This window comes from Oncorhynchus gorbuscha, linkage group LG15, assembly GCF_021184085.1.
Source record: "Oncorhynchus gorbuscha isolate QuinsamMale2020 ecotype Even-year linkage group LG15, OgorEven_v1.0, whole genome shotgun sequence".
In the NCBI taxonomy this organism is placed as follows: Eukaryota; Metazoa; Chordata; class Actinopteri; order Salmoniformes; family Salmonidae; genus Oncorhynchus; species Oncorhynchus gorbuscha.
This window is the reverse complement of record NC_060187.1, coordinates 33,282,534-33,306,388: the sequence shown is the minus strand read 5'-3', so window position 1 is coordinate 33,306,388 and position 23,855 is coordinate 33,282,534. Positions and strand designations below refer to the sequence as shown.

The following is a 23,855-nucleotide window of genomic DNA, read 5'->3' as shown; positions in this document are numbered from 1 at the left end:
CTACAGACCAGGCTACGTCTTCCAATGGTGTGGCTAATGTCGGTATCCAAAGATTATCCAACTGGAATAAACGCCTAGAGGCAAGGACGACAGCGGTAGTCTAGCCTACGGGGTGATATTATTATTGATATCTACATAGCACATTGATGTGAATCACACTACTGCTCTCTCATATAGGTATTTGCGGCTTACATATTGTGGTTGTTGTGGATGGCTGTTCACGAATGTATATGTATATTTTAAACCAACAATGGTGGAATTGAAGAAGTTTAAGCTGCCTATCAATCTTTTTTTATGTCCATAGGCCTAGCAGACACATGCTCAAACTCACACACTTTTGATAGACTTAAACAGTTGAAAGTTATAGATATATCAGTGTCACCAACGTAAACAATAGGCCTATAGCAAATGCAGCATATGGCATACATTTTTCACATGCAAATAACACTTTTCGGTGGTGCTCAAAGCACGCCATTCCATGTGAGCAACATTGTTTTTCAATTCGAAGCAATTAACCCAATCAGTCTTCCATGACAACAAAATAAACAACAGAGTAGTAAGTACTTCATTTGTGTGTTATGCTCAGGTAAAACCATTTGTGTGTTATGCTCAGGTAAAACCATTTGTGTGTTATGCTCAGGTAAAACCATTTGTGTGTTATGCTCAGGTAAAACCATTTGTGTGTTATGCTCAGGTAAAACCATTTGTGTGTTATGCTCAGGTAAAACCATTTGTGTGTTATGCTCAGGTAAAACCATTTGTGTGTTATGCTCAGGTAAAACCATTTGTGTGTTATGCTCAGGTAAAACCATTTGTGTGTTATGCTCAGGTAAAACCATTTGTGTGTTATGCTCAGGTAAAACCATTTGTGTGTTATGCTCAGGTAAAACCATTTGTGTGTTATGCTCAGGTAAAACCATTTGTGTGTTATGCTCAGGTAAAACCATTTGTGTGTTATGCTCAGGTAAAACCATTTGGCGAATCTACATTCCCATATTTCCTATTCTTGAAGTTCAAGGGGTATTCATTCTTTCGAATGACTGGAAATCTGACAGACTTTTAAAAATGTTTTTTAAACATACAGCAATGGGTTAGAAGAAACCTACATAACCAACCTATAAAGTAAAATGCAACATCCCTTTATGGCCAGCCAAGTAAACTCTAACATTGATTTATCCTGCAATAGATTTAGTTACATTTGTAATATTTATGTACTTTCGATTGTTATTTCTTGATGTCTTGTTTTGATGTTTTTGATTAGTCACGTATTTCTCTTGTATGTGCGCGACATTATACTGCAGTGTTGGAAATGTAACACGCACTTCGCTGTAACCCCTGCTAATCTGTATAAGCGACCAATAAACTTTGATTTGATATTGATGCCATCCAGTGAGAATAGGATAGGATAACAATACAGGCCAGTATGGTATTTTACTGCCCTGAACAACCGACCAGAATCACATCTATGGCTCGAGCATTAGCCTCTGTCACAGGATTTGAGGCATCAGCATGTGTTTGTCACATGACCCAGTACCATATATGTTATTCCCATGGATACTGTGGCCAGGGTGAACCCATTGTTCACCATGGCCACCGTATGTGTGGCATGTGTCAGAACTGTCCCGTGTCGTTGTGATAAAGACGCTGGCATGCTTTGGCGTGTACCCCCAGATGATACAACAGGTCAAGTGATGAAGAGTATAATAAGACATTGACCGCCTAAAAAAAACAGTCAGTCTACTGCTTCAAATATCTTTCATCTGGACAGGCCTGAATAGTGTGCAATGCAATATTACATAGAAAACCACAGCACAACATGGCCCTGAAATACCACAGCACCACATGGCCCTGCAATACCACAGCACCACATGGCCCTGCAATACCACAGCACCACATGGCCCTGCAATACCACAGCACCACATGGCCCTGCAATACCACAGCACCACATGGCCCTGCAATACCACAGCATGCCCCTGCAATAACATGCACCACATGGCCCTGCAATACCACAGCACCACATGGCCCTGCAATACCACAGCACCACATGGCCCTGCAATACCACAGCACCACATGGCCCTGCAATACCACAGCACCACATGGCCCTGCAATACCACAGCACCACATGGCCCTGCAATACCACAGCACCACATGGCCCTGCAATACCACAGCACCACATGGCCCTGCAATACCACAGAAAAGGAAGCTAACATAGCCTATGGCCACTATGTCAATGATGTAATGTAAATCCTAAAAAATCTCACTGAAATAAAAAATGAAGTAGCTATAACTCATAAAGCGGTGAAAGTTTTGCCCAGTATGGAAAAGTTCTCATCCTTCCATCTCCACCCATTGGGTATTTATACATGTCATGTATATATAGAGACTTACAATCCCAGGCCCAAGCAGGGGAGCACAGCCTGAAATAACCACTGAGGGCACTGGCATTGTACTGAAGGATGGCCCGAGGCAGGGCAGGCAGGCAGGCATACTCTCTCCATGTTGTCAACAGTCTCTAGACCCAGCCAACACCCTTAAGCCACAGAATTACAGTGACCAGACACTCCATACCCAGACAGCAGCCTGGGAAAAGTATCTTTCCAGGAGCTGTTAGTCTTTGCTTCTGTCTTTCCTTTTTTCAATTCATTACATAATACTCCCAAAGACCTTCAACCTCCATTCACACTCACAGAGCTCCTTCTCTCCCTCCCCTCAACACTTAGCCCAGTTGAATTAAGGATGTTTTATAGCAGTATGGGGAACTTGACGCCAACTGAACACAGGAGGATGGTGGCATCTTAATTGGGGAGGACGGGCTCATGGTAAATGGCTGGAGTGGAATCAGTGGAATGGTATCGAATACATCAACCACATGTGTTTGATGCCATACCATTCGCTCCGTTCCAGCTGTTATTATAAGCTGTCCTCCCCTCAGCAGCCTCCACTGCAACTGAAGTAGATTTTCTTGGCATCTCGTGGCTTTTCAACAGCACAGAGGAACCACTTTACGATGTTGAAGAATTACAGCAGGCCCTGGTTCACATAGCTGTCCAATGAGGAAATCAACTCTTAACCTGAGTTTAAAAATAGCTCTGGTATAATTAGTCCTGAGGAGCCTGGTGATACGATGGACATAGTTAATCCCTCCATCAGGGTAACTACATTATTCCATTTCTGTTAGTCACATGTCTGTGGAACTTGTTCAGTTTATGTCTCAGTTGTTAAATCTTACGTTCATACAAATATTTACACATGTTAAATTTGCTGAAAAGAAACGCAGTTGGCAGTGAGAGGACATTTCTTTTTTTGCTGAGTTCATATTAGCCCACACAGGTACAAGGATGCACTTTCATGCTAGGTTTAGGAGCTCATATTGAAGCTTATAGAGACCCCAACTGATGTATAGAACCATCTTAAAATGATCTACTTTGGTTTAGATACAAGTATCATGAAACCTCTGACACAAATGAATTTGACTTAGTGATTAGTGATTTTCTTTTAACCTAACTTGCTTACCACTTTCTCCATGTGGTTTATTCCTTCACAGACTACACAACATAATGATCTCTTCCTAAATATCCGGTCAAATTATAGATTTTGTGTATGGTTTCCTAGAAACAGGGGTGGCTCAACTTACCCCTTTGGCTCAACTCACTCCCTCTCCCCTATGCCTGAATGTTCACACATTTGCATGACTGATCATGGGGTGGCTTTTTAAAGACCTTCTCTTTACTGTCCATGTCATCATCGTGGAAAGCACCCATCCATGTTAGACGGACTCTCAATCATGATTGCATCGAGTGCATATCTCTGGCTGGGCTTCATCACATTACCCTGCTGCCATTCCCTAAGACAGTTACGTGGTGTTGCTGTCATCTTCATCCGGATTGCTAGCTTAAAGACACAACCTCCAGAAGGATACAGAGCCAAACACAGTGGGATAGATGCAGAAGTGTCATCCTTCCAGATGAAAATGGGACACAGTCATCTGTTTGTTTTGAGGGCATGGCTGTGAGTTACTGGACATGGTTCAGGTTCATTGTGTGATTTAATGACTTGAGGAAATGGGGATGTGTTTAGTGGGTTCTCCTCAGAGAGCTGGCCCCTCCAGCCCTTGCTCCAGATGATGTGAACTGCAGCGGTTCGTCAGAAGTAAATCTCTCTGGGTTAAAACCAGGGGTTGTAACCAAAATGATTTTCCAATCAACCATACTTTTTTTTGTTCCGTTCCACTGTTCCGACCAGCAAAATCAAGTTCTGAACTGGTTCAAATCCCCCCAAAAGTACCGGTTTAAATTGTTCCTTTTTAAACCTCTGAAATCATTTCTTTTCTTTTTACTTTTAGCTCGTCATTGAATTACTTCACCAATCAGCGGTACGGATACAGCAGCTGGGAGCTGGCAGGCTATAGCTCAATGAGTTGTTTACATGTGTGATGGAAAGACAAGTGTAGGGTGCAAGATGAGTGAGAGAGGGTGGAAGAAGAGGCTTTGCTTAAAGCGCTGGGCATCTTGTGATGACATGCATTATCTGAATTAGGCCCACGGAATTATACCTACGGAGGAGTGGCTTCTATGGAGGAACTTTGAAATCCTTTGAACTTTAACGTTGGCTTAGCTCTGGACCAGAGAGGCCAGCTAGCTAACAAGCTTGTGTGTGCAGAGTGGCAGCAGAATTAAAAACACATCTTACCTATTTGTAGTTAATAAATCCAATATGAAATGTGATAACTGTAGTATCCCTAACTAGAATTTAAAAGTGAATACATTCTAATAAAATTATCTTCGGAATCATGCTTGTATTATCAGTAGGGCTGAGAATGACGCTGCAGTGGACAGCAGCTGTTTTACAGGCAACTGACCAATTCTGCTATTTTGTGTGTTTTGTTGCACTGTTGTTAACTTCTTTTTGTATGTACATAATGTTTCCACCATCGTTTCCTGTGACAGAAAAGAGTTCTGGACATCAGAACAGCGATCACCAACCTCGACTGGGATGAAGATTTCTACTTCAACGAGTCGGAGGCGCAGGACATACTGCTCACCCCAGACCAGAGAGGCCGACGTGTGGCCACCTTAACAAAACTACGTCGGCGAGTACATAAACCACCTCTACCCTCGGTTCTATTAGCGAATGTACAATCACTGGAAAACAAACTGGACGAGCTCCGTTCGAGACTATTCTATCAACAGGACCTGAAAAACTGTCAAATCCTATGTTTCTCAGAGTTGTGGCTGAAAAAGGACATGGATAATATACAACTAGCGGGTTCTTCTATGCATCGGTAGGACAAAACGACATGAAGGATAAGATGTAGACCAGGTATTCCCAAACTGAGATACGTGCAATGCCATCGGGGGTACACCAAATAAAAATGTGATTCACAATTTTAAAAATACCAGTATTTTCAAACAGTGCATTTATATTTTCCAACGGGGCTATACATTCGCCTGAGTAGCCTCGTTTCACTGCCAAAAATAAAATTAAACCAGTGTTCAGCGAAAAAACAACACAATGTCAAATACAGGTAGCCTGGTCAAATAATTTACATCCAATCTCATTACCTGTTACTCTCCCGCAGGAGAGAGTCACATTACCTGTTACTCTCCTGCAGGAGAGAGTCACATTACCTGTTACTCTCCCGCAGGAGAGAGTCACATTACCTGTTACTCTCCCGCACTAATGGTCCGTAAGTAGTCAAACGTAGCTGCTGCTCATGTTGGTCTCTGTACTGATGGCTCAAAAGCCATGACAGGGAGACCTAGGGAAGTGGTAACGCTCGTGCAAGCAGTTGCTTCCGACGCCACTTGGGTACACTGCAACATCCATCGATAAGCTCTTGCTGCCAAGGGAATGCCTGACAGCTTGAAAGACGTTTTGGACACTACAGTGAAAATGGGTAACTTTGTTAAAGCAAGGCCCCTGAACTCTTGTGTTATTTCTGCACTATGCAATGATATGGGCAGCAACCATGGAACGCTTTTACAATATAAAGAAGTCTGTTGGGTTATCAAGGGGCAAAGGTTTGACACGTTTTTTTGAATTGAGAGACGAGCTTAAAGTTCTTTATTGACCATCATTTTCACTTGTCTGACTGCTGCATGATGACGGGTTTCTCCCACGACTGGCCTATCTGGGCGATGTTTTTTCTCTCCTGAATGATCTGAATCTAGGATTACAGGGACTCTCCGCAACTATATTCATTGTGCGGGACACAATTGAGGCTATTGAGGCTACGATTAAAAAGTTGGAGCTCTTTGTCTGCATCAACAAGGACAACACACAGGTCTTTCCATCATTGTATGATTTTCTTGTGTGCAAATGAACTCAAGCTTATGTCAAATGTGATATAGTGAAGCACCTAAGTGAGTTGGGTGTGCAAATAAGCAGGTACTTTCCCAAAACGGATGACACAAACAACTGGATTCATTATCCATTTCATGCCCTGCCTCCAGTCCACTTAACGATATCTGAACAAGAGATCCTCACCGAAATTGCAACAAGCGGTTCTGTGAAAATGGAATTTATTCAGAAGCCACTGCCAGATTTCTGGATCCTGCCTTGGCAAAATTGCGCAGTTAAGACACTGATGCCCTTTGCAACCACGTACCTATGTGAGAGTGGTTTCTCGGCCCTCACTAGCATGAAAAGTAAATAGAGGCACAGAATGTGTGCGTATAATGATTTAAGACAGACTCTCTCCAATACAACCCAACAAACATTGCAGAGTTATGTGCATCCTTTCAAGCACACCCTTCTCATTAACCTGTAGCGAGTTATTCACAATTTTCAATTAACAAATAAGGTTTTATATGTAAGAGGGTTAAATAAAGAGAAAAATGATTATACAAAATGATGGCAAAAACAACCTTTGAGAGTGCGCTGACCATGGTGCTAGAGGGGGTACGCAGCTGGAGGTTGAATGTTTGAAGGGGTATGGGCTATAAAAACTTTGGGAACCACTGATGTAGACCAAACTATTTACCAAGAGAGTTTACACCTATATTTTTGTAGCTCTATGTAGTCTATTTACAACCATAAACCAATGCTGGCACTAAGACCTCACTAAATGAGCTGTATACACCATAACTAAAAAAGAGCACGCTCATCCAGAGCCGGCTCTCCAAGTAGCCTGTGAACTCCCTTGTCCTCCATTTGGTAAATCTGACCATAACTCTATCCTCCTGATTCCGGCTTACAAGCAAAAACTCAAACAGGAAATACCAGTGACGTGTCCAATACGGAAGTGATCCGGTGAAGCGGATGCTAAGCTACAGGACTGTTCCGCTAGCACAGACTGCAATATGTTCCGGGATTCATCTGATAGCATTAAGGAATTTACTACATCAGTCACCAGCTTCATTAATAAGTGCATCGATGACGTCGTCCCCACAGTGACCATACATATATATCCCAATCAGAAGCCATGAATTACAGGAAACAACCACACTGAGCCAGCCACAGCTGCCTAATGACGTAAGCCTACTCTCACTTCAAGGCAAGCAGCACTGAATCATGCATGAGAGCACCAGCTGTTCCGGATGACTGTGTGATCACTCTCGCCATAGCTGGTGTGAGTAAGCCCTTTAAACAGGTTAACATTCACAAGGCTGCACGGACAGACGGATTACCAGGATGCGTACTCAGAGCATGTGCTGACCAGCTGGCAAGTGTCCTATATGTTTCAAGCAGACCACCATAGTCCCTGTGCCCATAGTAACCTGTCTAAAGGACTCATCTGTAGTGAAAGGCTTTGAAAGGTTGGTCATGGTTCACATCGACACCATTATCCCAGACACCCTGGACCCACTCCAATTTGCATACCACCCCAACAGTTCCACACATAGCACAATCTCTATTGCACACTGTCCTTTCCCACATTGACAAGAGGAACACCTATGTGAGAATGCTGTTCATTGACTACAACTCAGCTTTCAACATCATAGTGCCCTCCAAGCTCATTACTAAGATAAAGACCCTGGGACTGAACACCTCCCTCTGCAACTGGATCCTGGACTACCTGATGGGCTGCCGCCAGGTGGTGAGGGTGGGCAACAACACATCCACCACGCTGACCCTCAACACGGGGGCCCTCAGAGGTGCGTGCTTAGTCCCCTCCTGTTGTCCCTATTCACCTATGACTGAGTGACCGCGCACGACTCCAACACCAAATCAAATTTTATTTGTCACATACACATGGTTAGCAAATGTTAATGCGAGTGTAGCGAAATGCTTGTGCTTCTAGTTCCGACAATGCAGTGATAACCAACAAGTAATCTAACTAACAATTCCAAAACTACTGTCTTATACACAGTTTAAGGGGATAAGGAATATGTACATAAGGATATATAATAATAATAATAATAATATATGCCATTTAGCAGACGCTTTTATCCAAAGCGACTTACAGTCATGTGTGCATACATATATGAATGAGTGATGGTACAGAGCAGCATACAGTAGATGGTATCGAGTACAGTATATACATATGAGATGAGTGTGTAGACAAAGTAAACAAAGTGGCATAGTTAAAGTGGCTAGTGATACATGTATTACATAAGGATGCAGTCGATGATGTAGAGTACAGTATATACATATGCATATGAGATGAATAATGTAGTTTGCTGACGGCACGCCGGTGGTAGGCCTGAACACAGACGGCAATGAGACTATAGGGAGAAGGTCAGAGACCTAGCAGTGTGGTTCCAGAACAACAACCTCTCCCTCAACATCAGCAAGACAAAGAAGCTGATCGAGAACAACAGGAATCAAAGGGCAGAGCACAGATCCCCATTCACACTTGTGCCACAAGGGGTATTTTCACAGTCCCCAAATCCAGAGCAAATTCAAGAAAGCATACAGTATTATATATAGCCCTAATTGCATGGAACTTCCTTCCATCTCATATTAAACAGCAAACCTGGTTTCAAAAAACAGATGAAGCAACACCTCGAGGCACAACGCCTCTCCCCTATTTGACCTAGATAGTTTGTGTGTATGCATTGATATGTAGGCTACGTGTGCATTTACAAAAATGTTTTTTGTAGTTCTGTCTTTCAGCTGTTCTTGTCTGTTGATGTTCTGTATTATGTCATTCTGTATTGTGTTTCATGTTTTGTGTGGACCCCAGGAAGAGGAGCTGCTGCTTTTGCAACAGATAATGGGGATCCTAATAAAATACCAAATACATTAACAGAGCTTTAGTGGAGTGGTTCAAGAGCTTCAAGTTTCTCTGTGTCCACATCACTAAGGATCTATCACAGTCCACACACACAGTCATGAAGAGGGCATGACAACGCCTCTTCCCCCTCAGGAGACTGAAAAGATTTGGCATGGGCCCCCAGATCCTCAAAATGTTATACAGCTGCACCATTAAGAGCATATTGACTGGCTGCATAACCTCTTGGTATGGCAGCTGCTTGGCATCTGACTGCAAGGCGCTACAGAGGGTAGTGCATACGGCCCAGTACATCACTGGGGCCAAGCTCCCTACAATCCAGGACCTCTATACCAGGCGATTTCAGACAAAGACCCTAAAAATACTCCAGCCACTCAAGTCATAGAGTGTTCTCTCTGTTACTGCACAGCAAGCGGTACCGATAAACAAAGTCTGAAACCAACAGGGCCCTGATCATCTTCTACCCCCAAGCCATATGACTGCTAAATAGTTAGTTAAATATTTAACCAAAAAGCTACCTGGGCTACCTGCATTGACCTTTATTGCACTAACTTTATTGACTCATAACATACGCTACTGCTACTGTTTATTATCTGTCACTTTAGTCCTAGTTATATGTACATATCTACCTCAATTACCTCGTACCCCTGCACAGGGACTTGAATCTGGTATCCTGTTTATGTAGCCAAGTTATCTTTACTCATTGTGTATTTATTATTACTTTTATTATTACTTGCTCTACTTTACTATTATTTCTCTATTTCCTTTCTCTCTGCATTGGGAAGGGAAGGGCCTTTTAGTAAGCATGGCATTGTTATTCTACACCTGTTGTGTATGAAGCATGTGACAAATACAATTTTATTTGAGTAGGTTACAGTTATGCTTGGGAGGGGAAGGGGCTGGTAGCCTACACATACACACCTGGAAAAGATTTTCAGCTGGCAGGCAGATGCTGGAAAAAGTTTCTGATTCACATAGGAAGGGCTTTGCATAGGCGCTTTGTTGCGTTTTTTGTGGGACTGGAAAAAAATGCCCGGAACATTAAAGAACATTATTAACCGGTTCCCATGCTTTTAAATAACTGTTCTGGAACTTTTGTTCCAGAACACTTTTGTTCCCGGTTCTCGTTCTATTCCTTGAAAATGTTTGTTATTTTCCGTTTTTGGGTTCTGTTCCCTGAACCACTTCCAACCCCTGGTTTTAACCGGGTTCTGGCTTACTATGGACCTCTGAGCTTTGTCTTTAAGATTATGATTATGAACCACCATGGCCTTGCCCCATATTAATCTCTGTGAGTATGAATGATTTCTCAGAATAAAATAGAATATCTACTGAAGAAAAATACAAACGCAACATGCAACAATTTCAACTACTTTATTAAGTTACAGTTCCTATAAGGAAATCAGTCAATTGAAATAAATTAATTAGGCCCGAATCTATGTATTTCACGTGACTGGGCGCCAGCCATGGGTGAGCCTGGGAGGGCATTGGCCCACCCACTTGTGAGCCAGGCCAGCCAATCAGAATGAGTATTTCTTCCCCACAAAAGGGCTTTATTGCAGACAGAAATACTCCTCAGTTTCATCAGTTGTCAAAGAGGCTGGTCTCAGACCAGGCTCAGTGGACCCTACAGTCAGGCTCCTATTAAGCTTTTGATCACGCGGCCATGTTCCGGGTTGCCGCTGAAAATAACATTGACTTATACACTGACACGATGAGAGGAGGACACCATCAGTCCCAGAGGTTAAGGAAGATAGGGGGTAGTTAATGGTCTTTCTTGGCCTTTCTATCACTCATCTGTGATTTGATGCGTGGGCTCACCCTTCCTGTGTAGGGGTAAACTGATAGGTCCATCAGGGCATCCTATCTCTGTCTGAGGCCCCTCAGGAGACCTACTGCAGTCCACTGACCATCCATTATCCCCTCTCCTGTTTATGACTACTGGGCTCCATGGCTCCATAGCCCTGTTCATCCACATCAACATATTGGTAATATGATGCCCAGTAGCAGGACAAATCCACACAGGAAAGCATGGGAAGTGATGGATATGGAGGAGGCCCTGAGCTGCTTTGAACTCATCCTTAATGCCCACATTTCTCCGAAGCTGCATGGTTCTGATCGGTGGTCTAACTTGTCATTGTCTAAAAGATCAAAGCCTTTAACCCTAACCCTTCACAGAGGTTTTTTGGCCATTTGAAAGAACTTATTGTTTAGATAGAGTCGAATAATATGTGCTTTTGAGTCCACCTTAGCTGCGTTAAATCAGCACCTTCCTGGGGCTTTTCTCTTAACTCCGCTCCACTTCCCCAAAGTGCACCACTCAGGGCTCCACTCAAGCCCCAGCCCAGCGCTGGCATCCTGGGGAAGGACCTAAGGCAGCTGGGCCAGATCACTGGAGACCCGGGGTGGTCATCTTTAAAGTTTCCTCAAGCGCAGAGCAGTTGAACTACAGAAAGAACAGGCTTAACCCCATGGTACGGAGGAGCTGGAGGCTCCCTGGCTGAAACAGAGGGAGCTGAGGAGTACACAATGGAAAAATACCTAAGGGATAGAAAGAAAGAGAACAAGAGAAAGAAAGAAAGATAAACAGGAACATAGAGAAATAACAGGATTGAGATGATAAGGATTTGTTGGTCAGACAGCAGCAGGCTTAATTGAAGCGAGAGAGTAAGTTGTCAGAGATTTGACACACACCTGTCTGTAATGACGTTAGGTACTAATAGTGATGGACAGGCTTCAGCCATGCTGTTTGAGCACCTCAGACTGCTTCTGTCAGGGGATGATGTGATGACACTCTGCACCTCACTCCCATGCTGTTCTACACAGCTTCAAAGCTGTGTGTGTGTGTGTGTGTGTGTGTGTGTGTGTGTGTGTGTGTGTGTGTGTGTGTGTGTGTGTGTGTGTGTGTGTGTGTGTGTGTGTGTGTGTGTGTGTGTGTGTGTGTGTGTGTGTGTGTGTGTGTGTGTGTGTGTGTGTGTGTGTGTGTGTGTGTGTGTTGGTTCTTCTATCCTTTATTCTTGTGTGGACCTAGTGAAAAATGGAAATTCTCTCTCGTGGGGACATTTCCCACATCCCCGTGAGGATAAAGGCCATTTTAAGTTTAGGGGTTTGGTTTAAGGTTTGGGTTACAGTTAGGGTCATGGTTAGAGTTAGGGTAAGGGGCTGGTGATTGGTTTAGGGTTAGAAGTTAGGTTTTAGGGTTAGGGTTACGTGTTAAGTGTAGGGTTAGGGAAAATAGGATTTTGAACGGAAATAAATTGTAGGTCCCCACGAGGATAGAAGAACATAATGTGTGTGTTATAATGGGACAGTGCATATTGCATCAGTATAGGGTGTTAATAGAGATGAGTGATGTATGTAAGTGAGCAAGCCTGTTAATCTACACTGGCCTTCTAGAGTGTGTGTGGGGTTTGCACCCTCAGCATACAGATCCTTGGCTCTACATGGTTGTCCTCCACTTCCAGCTGTGCTGCTGAGCTGCCTGGGTCCTTTAATAGTGCTAAGTCTAAAGCTGCAGTTGGGTGTTGTTTTCATGGAGAAGAAATTAGTGAGATGTCTTTCAGTAGTTACAGTAGCTTGGCCTATATCCTCTCACATAGCACAGGCCCCTGTGTAATTCTCCCTCTGTCTCTCTCTCTCTCTCCCTCTTCAATGACCCCATGCACCAGAGCCCAGAGCCCCAACACTGCCCACTGTGTTCCCCCCGTGACCCCCTCCTCCGACCCCCACACACAGACCAGCCTGTCCGAACAACCCCTAGAGCTATTTTAAGCCTGGGCCAAACAAAACAGAGCCCATGTCTTAGCTAGCAGACTTCCCGGACTCTCTGGGGTCCGTTGGGTTCAACTGGCCAGATGTGAGGAACCACAAATTGTGGGCTATTTTGGGGGGAAATATCTCCCCTTAAGATGATGATGGGGCAGCAGGGTAGCCTAGTGGTTAGAGCATTGGACTAGTAACCGGAAGGTTGCAAGTTCAAACCCCTGAGCTGACAAGGTACAAATCTGTCGTTCTGTCCCTGAACAGGCTGTTAACCCACTGTTCCTAGGCCGTCATTGAAAATAAGAATTTGTTCTTAACTGACTTGCCTAGTTAAATAAAGGTAAAATAAAATACATTTAAAAAATAGTCAGATGGATCATAGACTTGTACATGCCATTCTCCACTATGGGTGATGATGAGAGAGGTTCACAGAAGGAGAGAGAGAGAGAGATCAATAGCCCTACCTCCTGCTGATAGATGAGTGTGAGAGACCGTAGACGACGATGATGATGATGATGATGGGCCTGATCTCCCTGTGGCTAACACTGATGAGCTTTGGGACAGTAGACCTCCAGGGAAACGTCACTTCAATCTACAAGCTTTTCACTCATATGCAGTTTAGCTGTTGCAGCTATTATTACAACCCACTTGTATTAAATAATGTATGTACAAAGGATAGCTCTATTACAGAGTACTGTACGGTACAGGGGGTTGTACAAGGGGTTCAGCCAGCCAAGAATAATTATCAGAACTGATAATGGCTATTAATAATGTCAGAATTTTGGTCCATCTCATGACGCCCTAGCCCTTCTGGAGTTACAGGCCCACGTCACTTCCATAAACACGGTTGGGACAGATATAGGGCCTCACTATTTCAAGCCTCACCATCAATTCACTTAATGTCACTGCAACAATTCCCTCCGATGACATAAAAGGCAGAACACTGCAGTGAGACAGAGTAAAAACAAGTCCTACTTTGGACAAAGGAAAGTGAAAAGAGCGTTTAAATAACCCAGCCTAACCTCAAAGACGTAACATAGTAAATGTGAATCTGTGACACTCAAACTAGTATGATATGTTACACTTGGTATGGTTACATAAGACAGAAGGTTGCTTAAGGTGGAGGTTGGACAGGACCCAAATGTGTGGTCGAATCACATCACGGACAACTTTAGCATTTTAGCTAATTAGCAACTTTGTAACTACTTAGCATGTTAGCTAACCCTTAACCCCTAACCTTAACCCTAATCTTAACCCCTAACCCTAAACCCCTAACCTTAACCTAGCTACAACAAATTGTAATTCATAACATATTGTACAAATTGCAATTCGTAATATATGATATGAATTGCAATTTGTAATATATCATACAAATTGTAATTCATAACTTACCATACAAAATGGATGATGGACATCCACAAATTAATATATACCATATGCAACCTATCATACTAAATGGAGGGAGACATTTTTATATTTACTATGTTACCTCTATTCCTGAGTCCAGGTTGAAAAACACAAGCTAATGGAATGTGAATTCATGCTAACTCAAATACACTGATATTTACAGATGAGATCTCACACATTTATTTGAGTGCAAGGGCACAGTCACACACACACACACACACACACACACACACACACACACACACACACACACACACACACACACACACACACACACACACACACACACACACACACACACACACACACACACACACACACACACACACACACACACACACACACACACACAATCACAAACACACTTAGCATCACTCTCCAGCTCCAGAAAGTCGTCACATGGAGTGGGGTGTCTGGCAGACGTCTTCACTTACTATGATGAAAACAGTCATATATCTAAACAGTATGTCTTGGTTGGGACAATAAAAACCAACTAGCACCCACTGACTAGGCTATTTAAAGCTTTGACTCAGACATATGGGCCAGGCAGCACAGAGCATAGAAAAACACAAAAAGAAAGTAAAAGTCCTCTCTATCCCACATCAGAGAAACAATCCACATGGACCAGTTAATACACAATAGATTGTGAAAAAAAACATGTTAAGCACTCCCACAGTCCACAGAGGACACATTCATCACATCCAAATACCCAGGCTAAAGTAAGGGATCAAGGATAAAGCTTCCTTTTAAAGGAGCAACTGATGATTCATTTAAATTACCATCGGATAAGCCTGTTAGCCCAAAACAAAGCTTTTAAGAGTAAGATTACAGGGGACGAATCAGAGACTTTTCCTTTCAATAAAGTACAGAAGTAATTACAGGAAGTACAGCGCATGCCATTCAGATTACCTGGGTTTAAAACATGCAATACACTGATTATGTTGTAATGTGAATGCTACTGTGTGAACAGGTGACACAATGCCTGTCTGTCTTTCTGTCTGTCACTCACCTTGGCCCCGATGACGGAGCTCTTCTGGTAAAAGCAGCACAGGGCTGCAGTTAAGGTCCTCAGAATATTGCATCTCTCCGACATCTCTCACCCCTCTCACAGTAAAAGCCACTCCAAAAACTACAGAGAATCTCAGTTAGCATTCACTTCTGTCGCACCAGGGGTGTGAACATGGTAGCAGCTCACTCTGTGGCTCTCTCTCTCTAGTCTCTCTCTTTTTCAGTTGAAGCAGTTCTGTTCTCTGTGCGCTCCACAGTGAACACACCACAACATGCTGCTTCACTCAGTCCCGGAGCTCCATGTATGGAGCTTTGGAATCCCCATGTGATTTCGCTCTCCCGCAAATGAAATCTTAGCCAGCTGGGAGGGAACTACCTCTACCTCTACTGCCTCTGGCTCTACTAAGACTAACCCCCAGCAACCCCCTCTCACCACTGGCTGAGTTTAGAGAAGAGAGGGGGGGGTAGAAAGCGAGACAGAGAAAGAGAGAAAGAGAGGGAGAGAGAGAGAGAGAGAGCGAGAGAGAGAGAGATGGGGAAGGTCGAAAGCGAGAGAGAAAGAGAGAGAGGGAGAGAGATAGAGTGAGAAGCTGCTGTGTGTTTTTCTGAAGCCCCCTACCCCTACCAACAGTGCTGCTCTGATTAACACACCATCAGAGAGAGGGGGTAAAAAGATAGAGAAAGAGAAGCTGCTGTGTGTTTTTCTGAAGGCCCCTACATCTACCAACAGTGCTGCTCTGATTAACACACCATCAGAGAGAGGAGGTAAAAAGATAGAGAAAGAGAAGCTGCTTTGTGTTTTTCTGAAGGCCCCTACACCTACCAACAGTGCTGCTCTGATTAACACACCATCAGAGAGAGGAGGTAAAAAGATAGAGAAAGAGAAGCTGCTGTGTGTTTTTCTGAAGGCCCCTACACCTACCAACAGTGCTGCTCTGATTAACACACCATCAGAGAGAGGAGGTAAAAAGATAGAGAAAGAGAAGCTGCTGTGTGTTTTTCTGAAGGCCCCTACACCTACCAACAGCGCTGCTCTGATTAACACACCATCAGAGAGAGGAGGTAAAAAGATTGAGAGAGGGTGAAAGAGAGAAGCTGCTGTGTGTTTTTCTGAAGCCCCCTTCCCCTACCAACAGTGCTGCTCTGATTAACACCATCAGAGAGGGGAGGTAAAAAGATTAAGAGAGAGAGAGAGTGAAAGAGAGAAGCTGCTGTGTGCTTTTCTGAAGCCCCCTACCCCTACCAACAGTGCTGTTCTGATTAACACACCATCACCACACACATTCTATGAGCCTCTTCTGCTCTTTTAACATACTGGTGTGTTAAACTGTGGAGGTATTTTGGTTTGTTTTAAATTAAAGGATGCATCTGTTCATCTCAGAAAAATAGGAAACCCTCTACAAAGGAAGACAGATGTGTGTAATGCAACAAAATCCAGGTCAAATAGGTGAAAATATCTGCAGTTGAGAATAAAAGTGATATAAAACTAAGCTTTAAATCAGTCAGGTCGGACATAACCTGTGTTGTTGAAGAGACAAATAATGAAATAATCTGGTTTCTGAAGGCTCTATTCAATCAGATCTGTTTGATCCTCCACATAGAAGTTGTCTTGCGGTGTCTGAGGTGGAACTGCTTTAGAGCTGTCAAATCCACAAGCAGCTCCTGGTATTACACCTAAAGCGGACATTGCCATTGGCTGCACAGAGTCACATTAAGAGAAATCCCATGCAGCCTTCTTTACAAGTTTGAACCCTGGAATGTGAGATGTAATCTACACCTTGATTAGGCTGATCGAAATCCTCATTATTTCGTTCAGTGATTTAAAATTTGAGCGTCATTATTTCTATAAGGCCTAAACTTTCCTGTTCTGAACTTCTAACGCAAATGGGACTGTTGTGGCTTCGTGACAATGATCAAGAGCATCTGCTCACCGTTTTGACAGCTCCGAAGCAGTTACACCTCTCACACCGCCAAAACATAAACTATGTGGGTGTGGGCTATCGCTGGTTAACGCTTGATCTGGTTAAATCTAAGCATTAGTCTGTATTTGTCTCTCGGAACAACCATTGAGAAGAATGTAGAGCATTCAGATGTGGACCGAGGAGGGGAACAGGAGAGATGAGTGGCAGGATAACTATTCACTGGGGTCAGCGCTGTATCTCTCTGTGTCTCTTAATGTGGAGAGATGAGTGGCAGGATAACTATTCACTGGGGTCAGCGCTGTATCTCTCTGTGTCTCTTAATGTGGAGAGATGAGTGGCAGGATAACTATTCACTGGGGTCAGCGCTGTATCTCTCTGTGTCTCTTAATGTGGAGAGATGAGTGGCAGGATAACTATTCACTGGGGTCAGCGCTGTATCTCTCTGTGTCTCTTAATGTGGAGAGATGAGTGGCAGGATAACTATTCACTGGGGTCAGCGCTGTATCTCTCTGTGTCTCTTAATGTGGAGAGATGAGTGGCAGGATAACTATTCACTGGGGTCAGCGCTGTATCTCTCTGTGTCTCTTAATGTGGAGAGATGAGTGGCAGGATAACTATTCACTGGGGTCAGCGCTGTATCTCTCTGTGTCTCTTAATGTGGAGAGATGAGTGGCAGGATAACTATTCACTGGGGTCAGCGCTGTATCTCTCTGTGTCTCTTAATGTGGAGAGATGAGTGGCAGGATAACTATTCACTGGGGTCAGCGCTGTATCTCTCTGTGTCTCTTAATGTGGAGAGATGAGTGGCAGGATAACTATTCACTGGGGTCAGCGCTGTATCTCTCTGTGTCTCTTAATGTGGAGAGATGAGTGGCAGGATAACTATTCACTGGGGTCAGCGCTGTATCTCTCTGTGTCTCTTAATGTGGAGAGATGAGTGGCAGGATAACTATTCACTGGGGTCAGCGCTGTATCTCTCTGTGTCTCTTAATGTGGAGAGATGAGTGGCAGGATAACTATTCACTGGGGTCAGCGCTGTATCTCTCTGTGTCTCTTAATGTGGAGAGATGGTTGGAGTATAACAGAGCATGAGCAAAATATATTTCTTCATTCAAAACAATGCCACTTCGCAGGCACTTTTATCCACGTTTCTTACAGTGCAGTGCATGCATCATTTTACATCATTTTCACACATTGTACATCACATGATGTATGTGTGATCCCTGAAGGGATTGAACCCATGACCCTGGTGTTGCTAACACTCTTACCAACTGAGCCACACACGACCTCTTTTTGTCCGTCTCCCCAGCAATGCCAACAGAGTGGAATACCAAGCACTCCAACAACTACAGGAATTTCCATCCCCATTTCATTAGCATCATGTTGGGCTCTCAGCTGTTCCGGGAATGTTTGGTTGGATGGATGATGATGGGCTGTTTAGTTCTTTCTCTTGGTCCTCCAATACCATGACATCAGCAGACATCCTATTATGTGTGTAAAATCCTCCTTAATTCACTTGTCAGTTGAAATACTGTAACTTCAAGGAAACTTACGACCTGTTACAGGAAGGTGGAAAAAAGCCATGTTAGAAATCTGCTTTACTTCAGCAAATACAGCCTCACAGGACTGGCTTGCTTCAGCCCTATGAATCAGAGATATGATTAAACTATAGAAGAGGGAGAGAGAGAACTGGCTGACTAACGATGCAGAGTTGTGAGAATGAATGTCTGAAATGCACAGCTCAGCTATTTGCAGGTGCTTTCTTAAAAAGGGGAGCAATCTGCACTTATAAACTGGCCAATCTTAAACTATGCAAAGTGAATAATCTGTTAAGTGGGCCTCTCTGGCTGCATTTAGACAGGCAGCCCAATTCTGATATTTTTTTTCTCACTAATTGGTCTTTTGATCTGATGTGATTGGTCAAAAGACCGATTAGTGTAAAAAAAACAGTTCAGAATTGGGCTGCCTGTCTAAACGCAGCCTCTGCTTTCACCATTAACAAACCTATTGCAACACCTTTAGAACTAAAACTCAAACACCAACTCAGTTGGGGTAACTGCAGTGGGATAGGGAAAGGGCCAGGAGGGCCACTACCTGGGGGGTGTAATTACCTAAGAGCCATTAAGAAATGCTGGGTTCCATTCTGCTGCACCCAAATCGCTCATAAAATTTAGAAAAATACATTAGGTAAGGCAGGCTGGCTTCCTCTCTACACAGTGTGACACTGATGATGACAACACTGATGATGAAACGTGAGACACACAACACTAATGCTGGCACAGAGCATAATTGACCAGTGCCACGTGTGCTGCATTGATATATCACATATAACATCATGTTTTTTCTCTTGGTCATTTCTAGATAAAAGATCTAGGAACAGTGTGTAATGTCTGTCCTTTTAGACTTGGAAAACTACAATGGATAATAAAAATACAATATGGAAAGCATATTGGCACATCCTTTAATTCAACTCCTGAAAAGAATAGGATAACAACAGATTAGCAAGAGATTTACTAGTATTATCAGTGGATGTTCATGTCTGTTCAGCTGTTCGGCTGCATAAATGATACTGTAGTTCTTAAGTCAAACCACTAGAGAGTGCCATTTCTCTTCTGTGTGATAGAGTAGATTGTGGACTATGACCCTGCTGAAGGGCATACCGCAGTTCTAACTCGTCTAGGAAACAGGTAAAATGGATACTGTAGATAGGAACAACCGGGAGAGATGAAGGACAACTGAGGTAGAGAAGATAACTGTCCTGAGGGGGTCACTGGTACCTGTACTGCATATTCTAGCCACACCATGTACATTATGTATGAGTGGGGCTTGGAGAGTTGGGTGAGATGAGCAACTCGTAAGCTGCAGCAATTTTCTGAACGACTTCATCCTACAGATAAAAGGTCCAGAGAAGCTATCCGCTGTCCTGTTCCTATTTAGAAGTATTGTCATAAATCCAAACGTATAATGTCTCTGTAGTTCTGGCAATTTGTGTATCTCTCTAACCCAGCTCTCACCCTGCCTGCCACAAATAGTGTATTTATTTCTGCGTGTGTATTTCTGTGTGTGTATTTCTGCGGGCTATGCTGTGCTGTGCAGGCCACATGGAGGGCCAAAGGGTCTTCATCTGGGCTGCAGATCTCTCATGTGGCATAGAGAGCCATTGTTCCCTTTAAAGCTCGTTCATGAGCGGTTAGCTACCACTGGGCAAAAACCAGTTGCATCAACGTTGTTTCCACGTCATTTCAACCCCTAAATTCAATCTGATGACGTTGAATCAACGTGGAAAATTTATGGGATTTTTTTTAAAGTCCTCAACCAAGGGGATTTCTTATTTTTTTTTCACCAAACTTTTAACCAGACAATCCACGAGGCCTGATGTTCTCCATCCTGTCTTTGTTGTCCTCCTGTTCCTCCTCTCTCTTCTTCTTTCTCTACTCTTTCTCTCTTGTGCTGTCTCTTTCCATTCTTCTCTCTCTATCTCACTCTCTATCAGTCTCTCTTCTACACTAGTGTTTCACTGAAGAGTCTACTGGAGTAGCAGGTGTCTCTCATCCTGGTCTCTATCCTCATCTGCCACCATGTTGTCTTTGTGACTGTATCACTCTGACAGTTAGTCTCACTCTAATCAATGTCAGGCTCATTACATAAGCATGATTTAAAACCCTTTTCTCATAAACACCACATACTCCCAGAGGGAGAAGTTGGGCTCCACCCAGAAAAAGAGGGTATTTTAGGCATTGAGTCCTTCTTGAACAATTTCCCCTCTCCCGCCTTCTAGATTGGCTTTGAAGATTGTAGCCATGTCAAATCAGAGGCCAAACAACAAGACTTTCACACGCAACAGTTTCCACCCACACTGTGGCTACATTCAGTCATTCTCAGACCAGCCCTGGTTTATCTGTTGTCTCTCCAGTACACCCATCTAAACCACCATCCCAGTGGCTGGTTGCAGTAGGATTGTGGCCATTGGGCATTTGTAACGGATGTGAAATGGCTAGCTAGTTAGCGGTGTTCGCGCTAAATAGCGTTTCAATCGGTGACGTCACTTGCTCTGAGACCTTGAAGTAGTAGTTCCCCTTGCTCTGCAAGGGCCGCGGCTTTTGTGGAGCGATGGGTAACGATGTGGGTGACTGCGTCAGGCCTCTCTAGTGTTGGTTAAACACCACTCTACACTATCTACCATCCTGAATCTGGTGAAACTCACCTCAGAGTTTGTGTGTGCATGCAGACGTGTGCTTGTGTGTGTGCGTATAGCTAGGTTCATTGTGGAGAGGATAAAGGGCACAGATGACTCTTGCCTAAGAATGAAGCCCTGCATGATCTCAGTTGCACTCTCATCTGTCTAATCCTTCTGAGGGGAGCTGAGGTGAGGACAGGGCTCTGATGTCACAGCGTTTGTGATGTTTCCTCATATAACACTGTCTGATCTGGTATCAACAACAACTCATCAAGCTGACTCAGACAAGGCAGGTGGCTCTCTCCAACATTACAATTAGTAATGAGGGAAGATGTAGTCCATGCAGTTGCCTGTTCCTGTCCCAACATGTTGAGGTGACTGAATAAAGCCTTCCACATGCTTTGGTTCGGCTGGTCCCTAGCAGAGTTCAGCTAGGCGAACCGAACAAGTGTGTAAGCATTCTCCCTTAAAAGTCCTTTACTTAAAAAAGGAGAAAAACACAGCAATAGCAATGTTTGTCCATCTTGAAATGCCAGGGTAGCCTAGAGGTTAGAGCATTAAACTAGTAACCGGAAGGTTGCAAGTTCAAACCCCCGAGCTGACAAGGTACAAATCTGTCGTTCTGCCCCTGAACAGGCAGTTAACCCACTGTTCCTAGGCCATCATTGAAAATAAGAATTTGTTCTTAACTGGCTTTCCTAGTTAAATAAAGGTAAAAAATAAATATATATACTTACTCAATATCGAAAATAAATCTGTCATTATTTTTGACAAGGAGATCTTAGTCTCACAATTTTACATCTAACTAGGATGTTAGGTGCAATATTTCTGTTGTGCATGAAAACGTTTTGTTTCTCATTGAATGACAACAAACACTTTACTGAAGAATCCCTATTGTTGACCAATCACTGATAAATAGGTGTAGATTTGCAGCGAGAGAAAACACTTGTGTGCACGAACAGCCGAAAAACCGTTGCCGAAGACCAAAACTAACAAAGACGTCACAAAATCTTGTCATAATATATGCACAAACTGTTCCCAACTGTTTCGGCTGGGAAGCAGGCATGAATAAATGATTGGAGATGGAAGTGAGAGAATTCATATTTGAAAGCAGGAGAGGGTACGTGACAATCAAGTGACAGTCTGAACTGTGTGTTTCTTTTTTCTTCTCATTCTAAGGCATATTGAGCCAGTGCCCTGAGGGGTGGTTAGGACTACCTACTATCCTAGTGAGATAGTGAAGTACAGTGCCTTGCAAAAGTATTCACCCCCCTTGGTATTTTTCTATTTTGTTGAATTCCAACCTGTAATTTAAATTGATTTTGGGGGGATTTCATGTAATGGACATACACAAAATAGTCCAAATTGGTGAAGTAAAATGTAAAAAATAACTTGTTTAAATTCTATATTGTTTTAAACAGAAAAGTGGTGGGTGTGTATGTATTCACCCTCTTTGCTATGAAGCCCCTAAATAAGATCTGGTGCAACCAATTACCTTCATAAGTCACATAATTAGTTAAATAAAGTCCACCTGTGTGCAATCTAAGTGTCACATGATCTGTCACATGATCTCAGTATATATACACCTGTTCTGAAAGGCCCCAGAGTCTGCAACACCACTAAGCAAGGGGCACTACCAAGCAACTGGCACCATGAAGACCAAGGAGCTCTCCAAACAGGTCAGGGACAAAGTTGTGGAGAAGTACAGATCAGGGTTGGGTTATAAAAAAATATCTGAAACTTTGAACATCCCACGGAGCACCATTAAATCCATTATTTAAAAAATGAAAAGAATATGACACCACAACAAACCTGGCAAGAGAGGTCCGCCTACCAAAATTCACAGACCAGGCTAGGAGGGCATGAATCAGAGAGGCAACAAAGACACCAAAGATAACCCTGAAGGAGCTGCAAAGCTCCACAGCGGAGATTGGAGTATCTGCCAAAAGGCATGTGGGAGACTACCCAAACAAATGGAAGGAGGTACTGTGGTCAGATGGGACAAAAATGTTGCTTTTTGGCCATCAATGAAAACGCTATGTCTGGTGCAAACCCAAAACCTCTAATCACCCAGAGAACACCATCCCCACAGTGAAGCATGGTGGTGGCAGCATCATACTGTGGGTAGGTTTTTCATCAGCAGGGACTGGGAAACTAGGCAGAATTTAAGGAATGATGGATGGCGCTAAATACAGGGAAATTCTTGAGGGTAACCTGTTTCAGTCTTCCAGAGATTTGAGACTGGGACGGAGGTTCACCTTACAGCAGTTTTGCCCTGAAGAATGGGCAAAAATCCCAATGGATAGATGTGCCAAGCTTATAAAAACATACCCCAAGAGACTTGCAACTGTATTTGCTGCAAAAGGTGGCTCTACAAAGTATTGACTTTGGGGGGTGAATAGTT

General features: G+C 43.4%; 1 protein-coding gene across 3 annotated transcripts in view; it reads right to left on the bottom strand.

The window, feature by feature from the left end:
• The window catches only part of LOC123996958 (breast cancer anti-estrogen resistance protein 3-like), an 84,797-nt gene that overhangs the window by 15,944 nt on the left and 44,998 nt on the right, over positions 1-23,855 (bottom strand). The window contains exon 1 of one of the 3 annotated variants that reach the window (XM_046300848.1): positions 15,354-15,745. The exons of the other annotated variants lie outside the window; for them this stretch is intronic. Coding sequence (XP_046156804.1) covers positions 15,354-15,437 — 84 coding nt within the window. The 5' untranslated portion in view covers positions 15,438-15,745. Of the gene's footprint in view, positions 1-15,353; positions 15,746-23,855 lie in introns of those variants that run through there. 3 annotated transcript variants of the gene reach the window in all.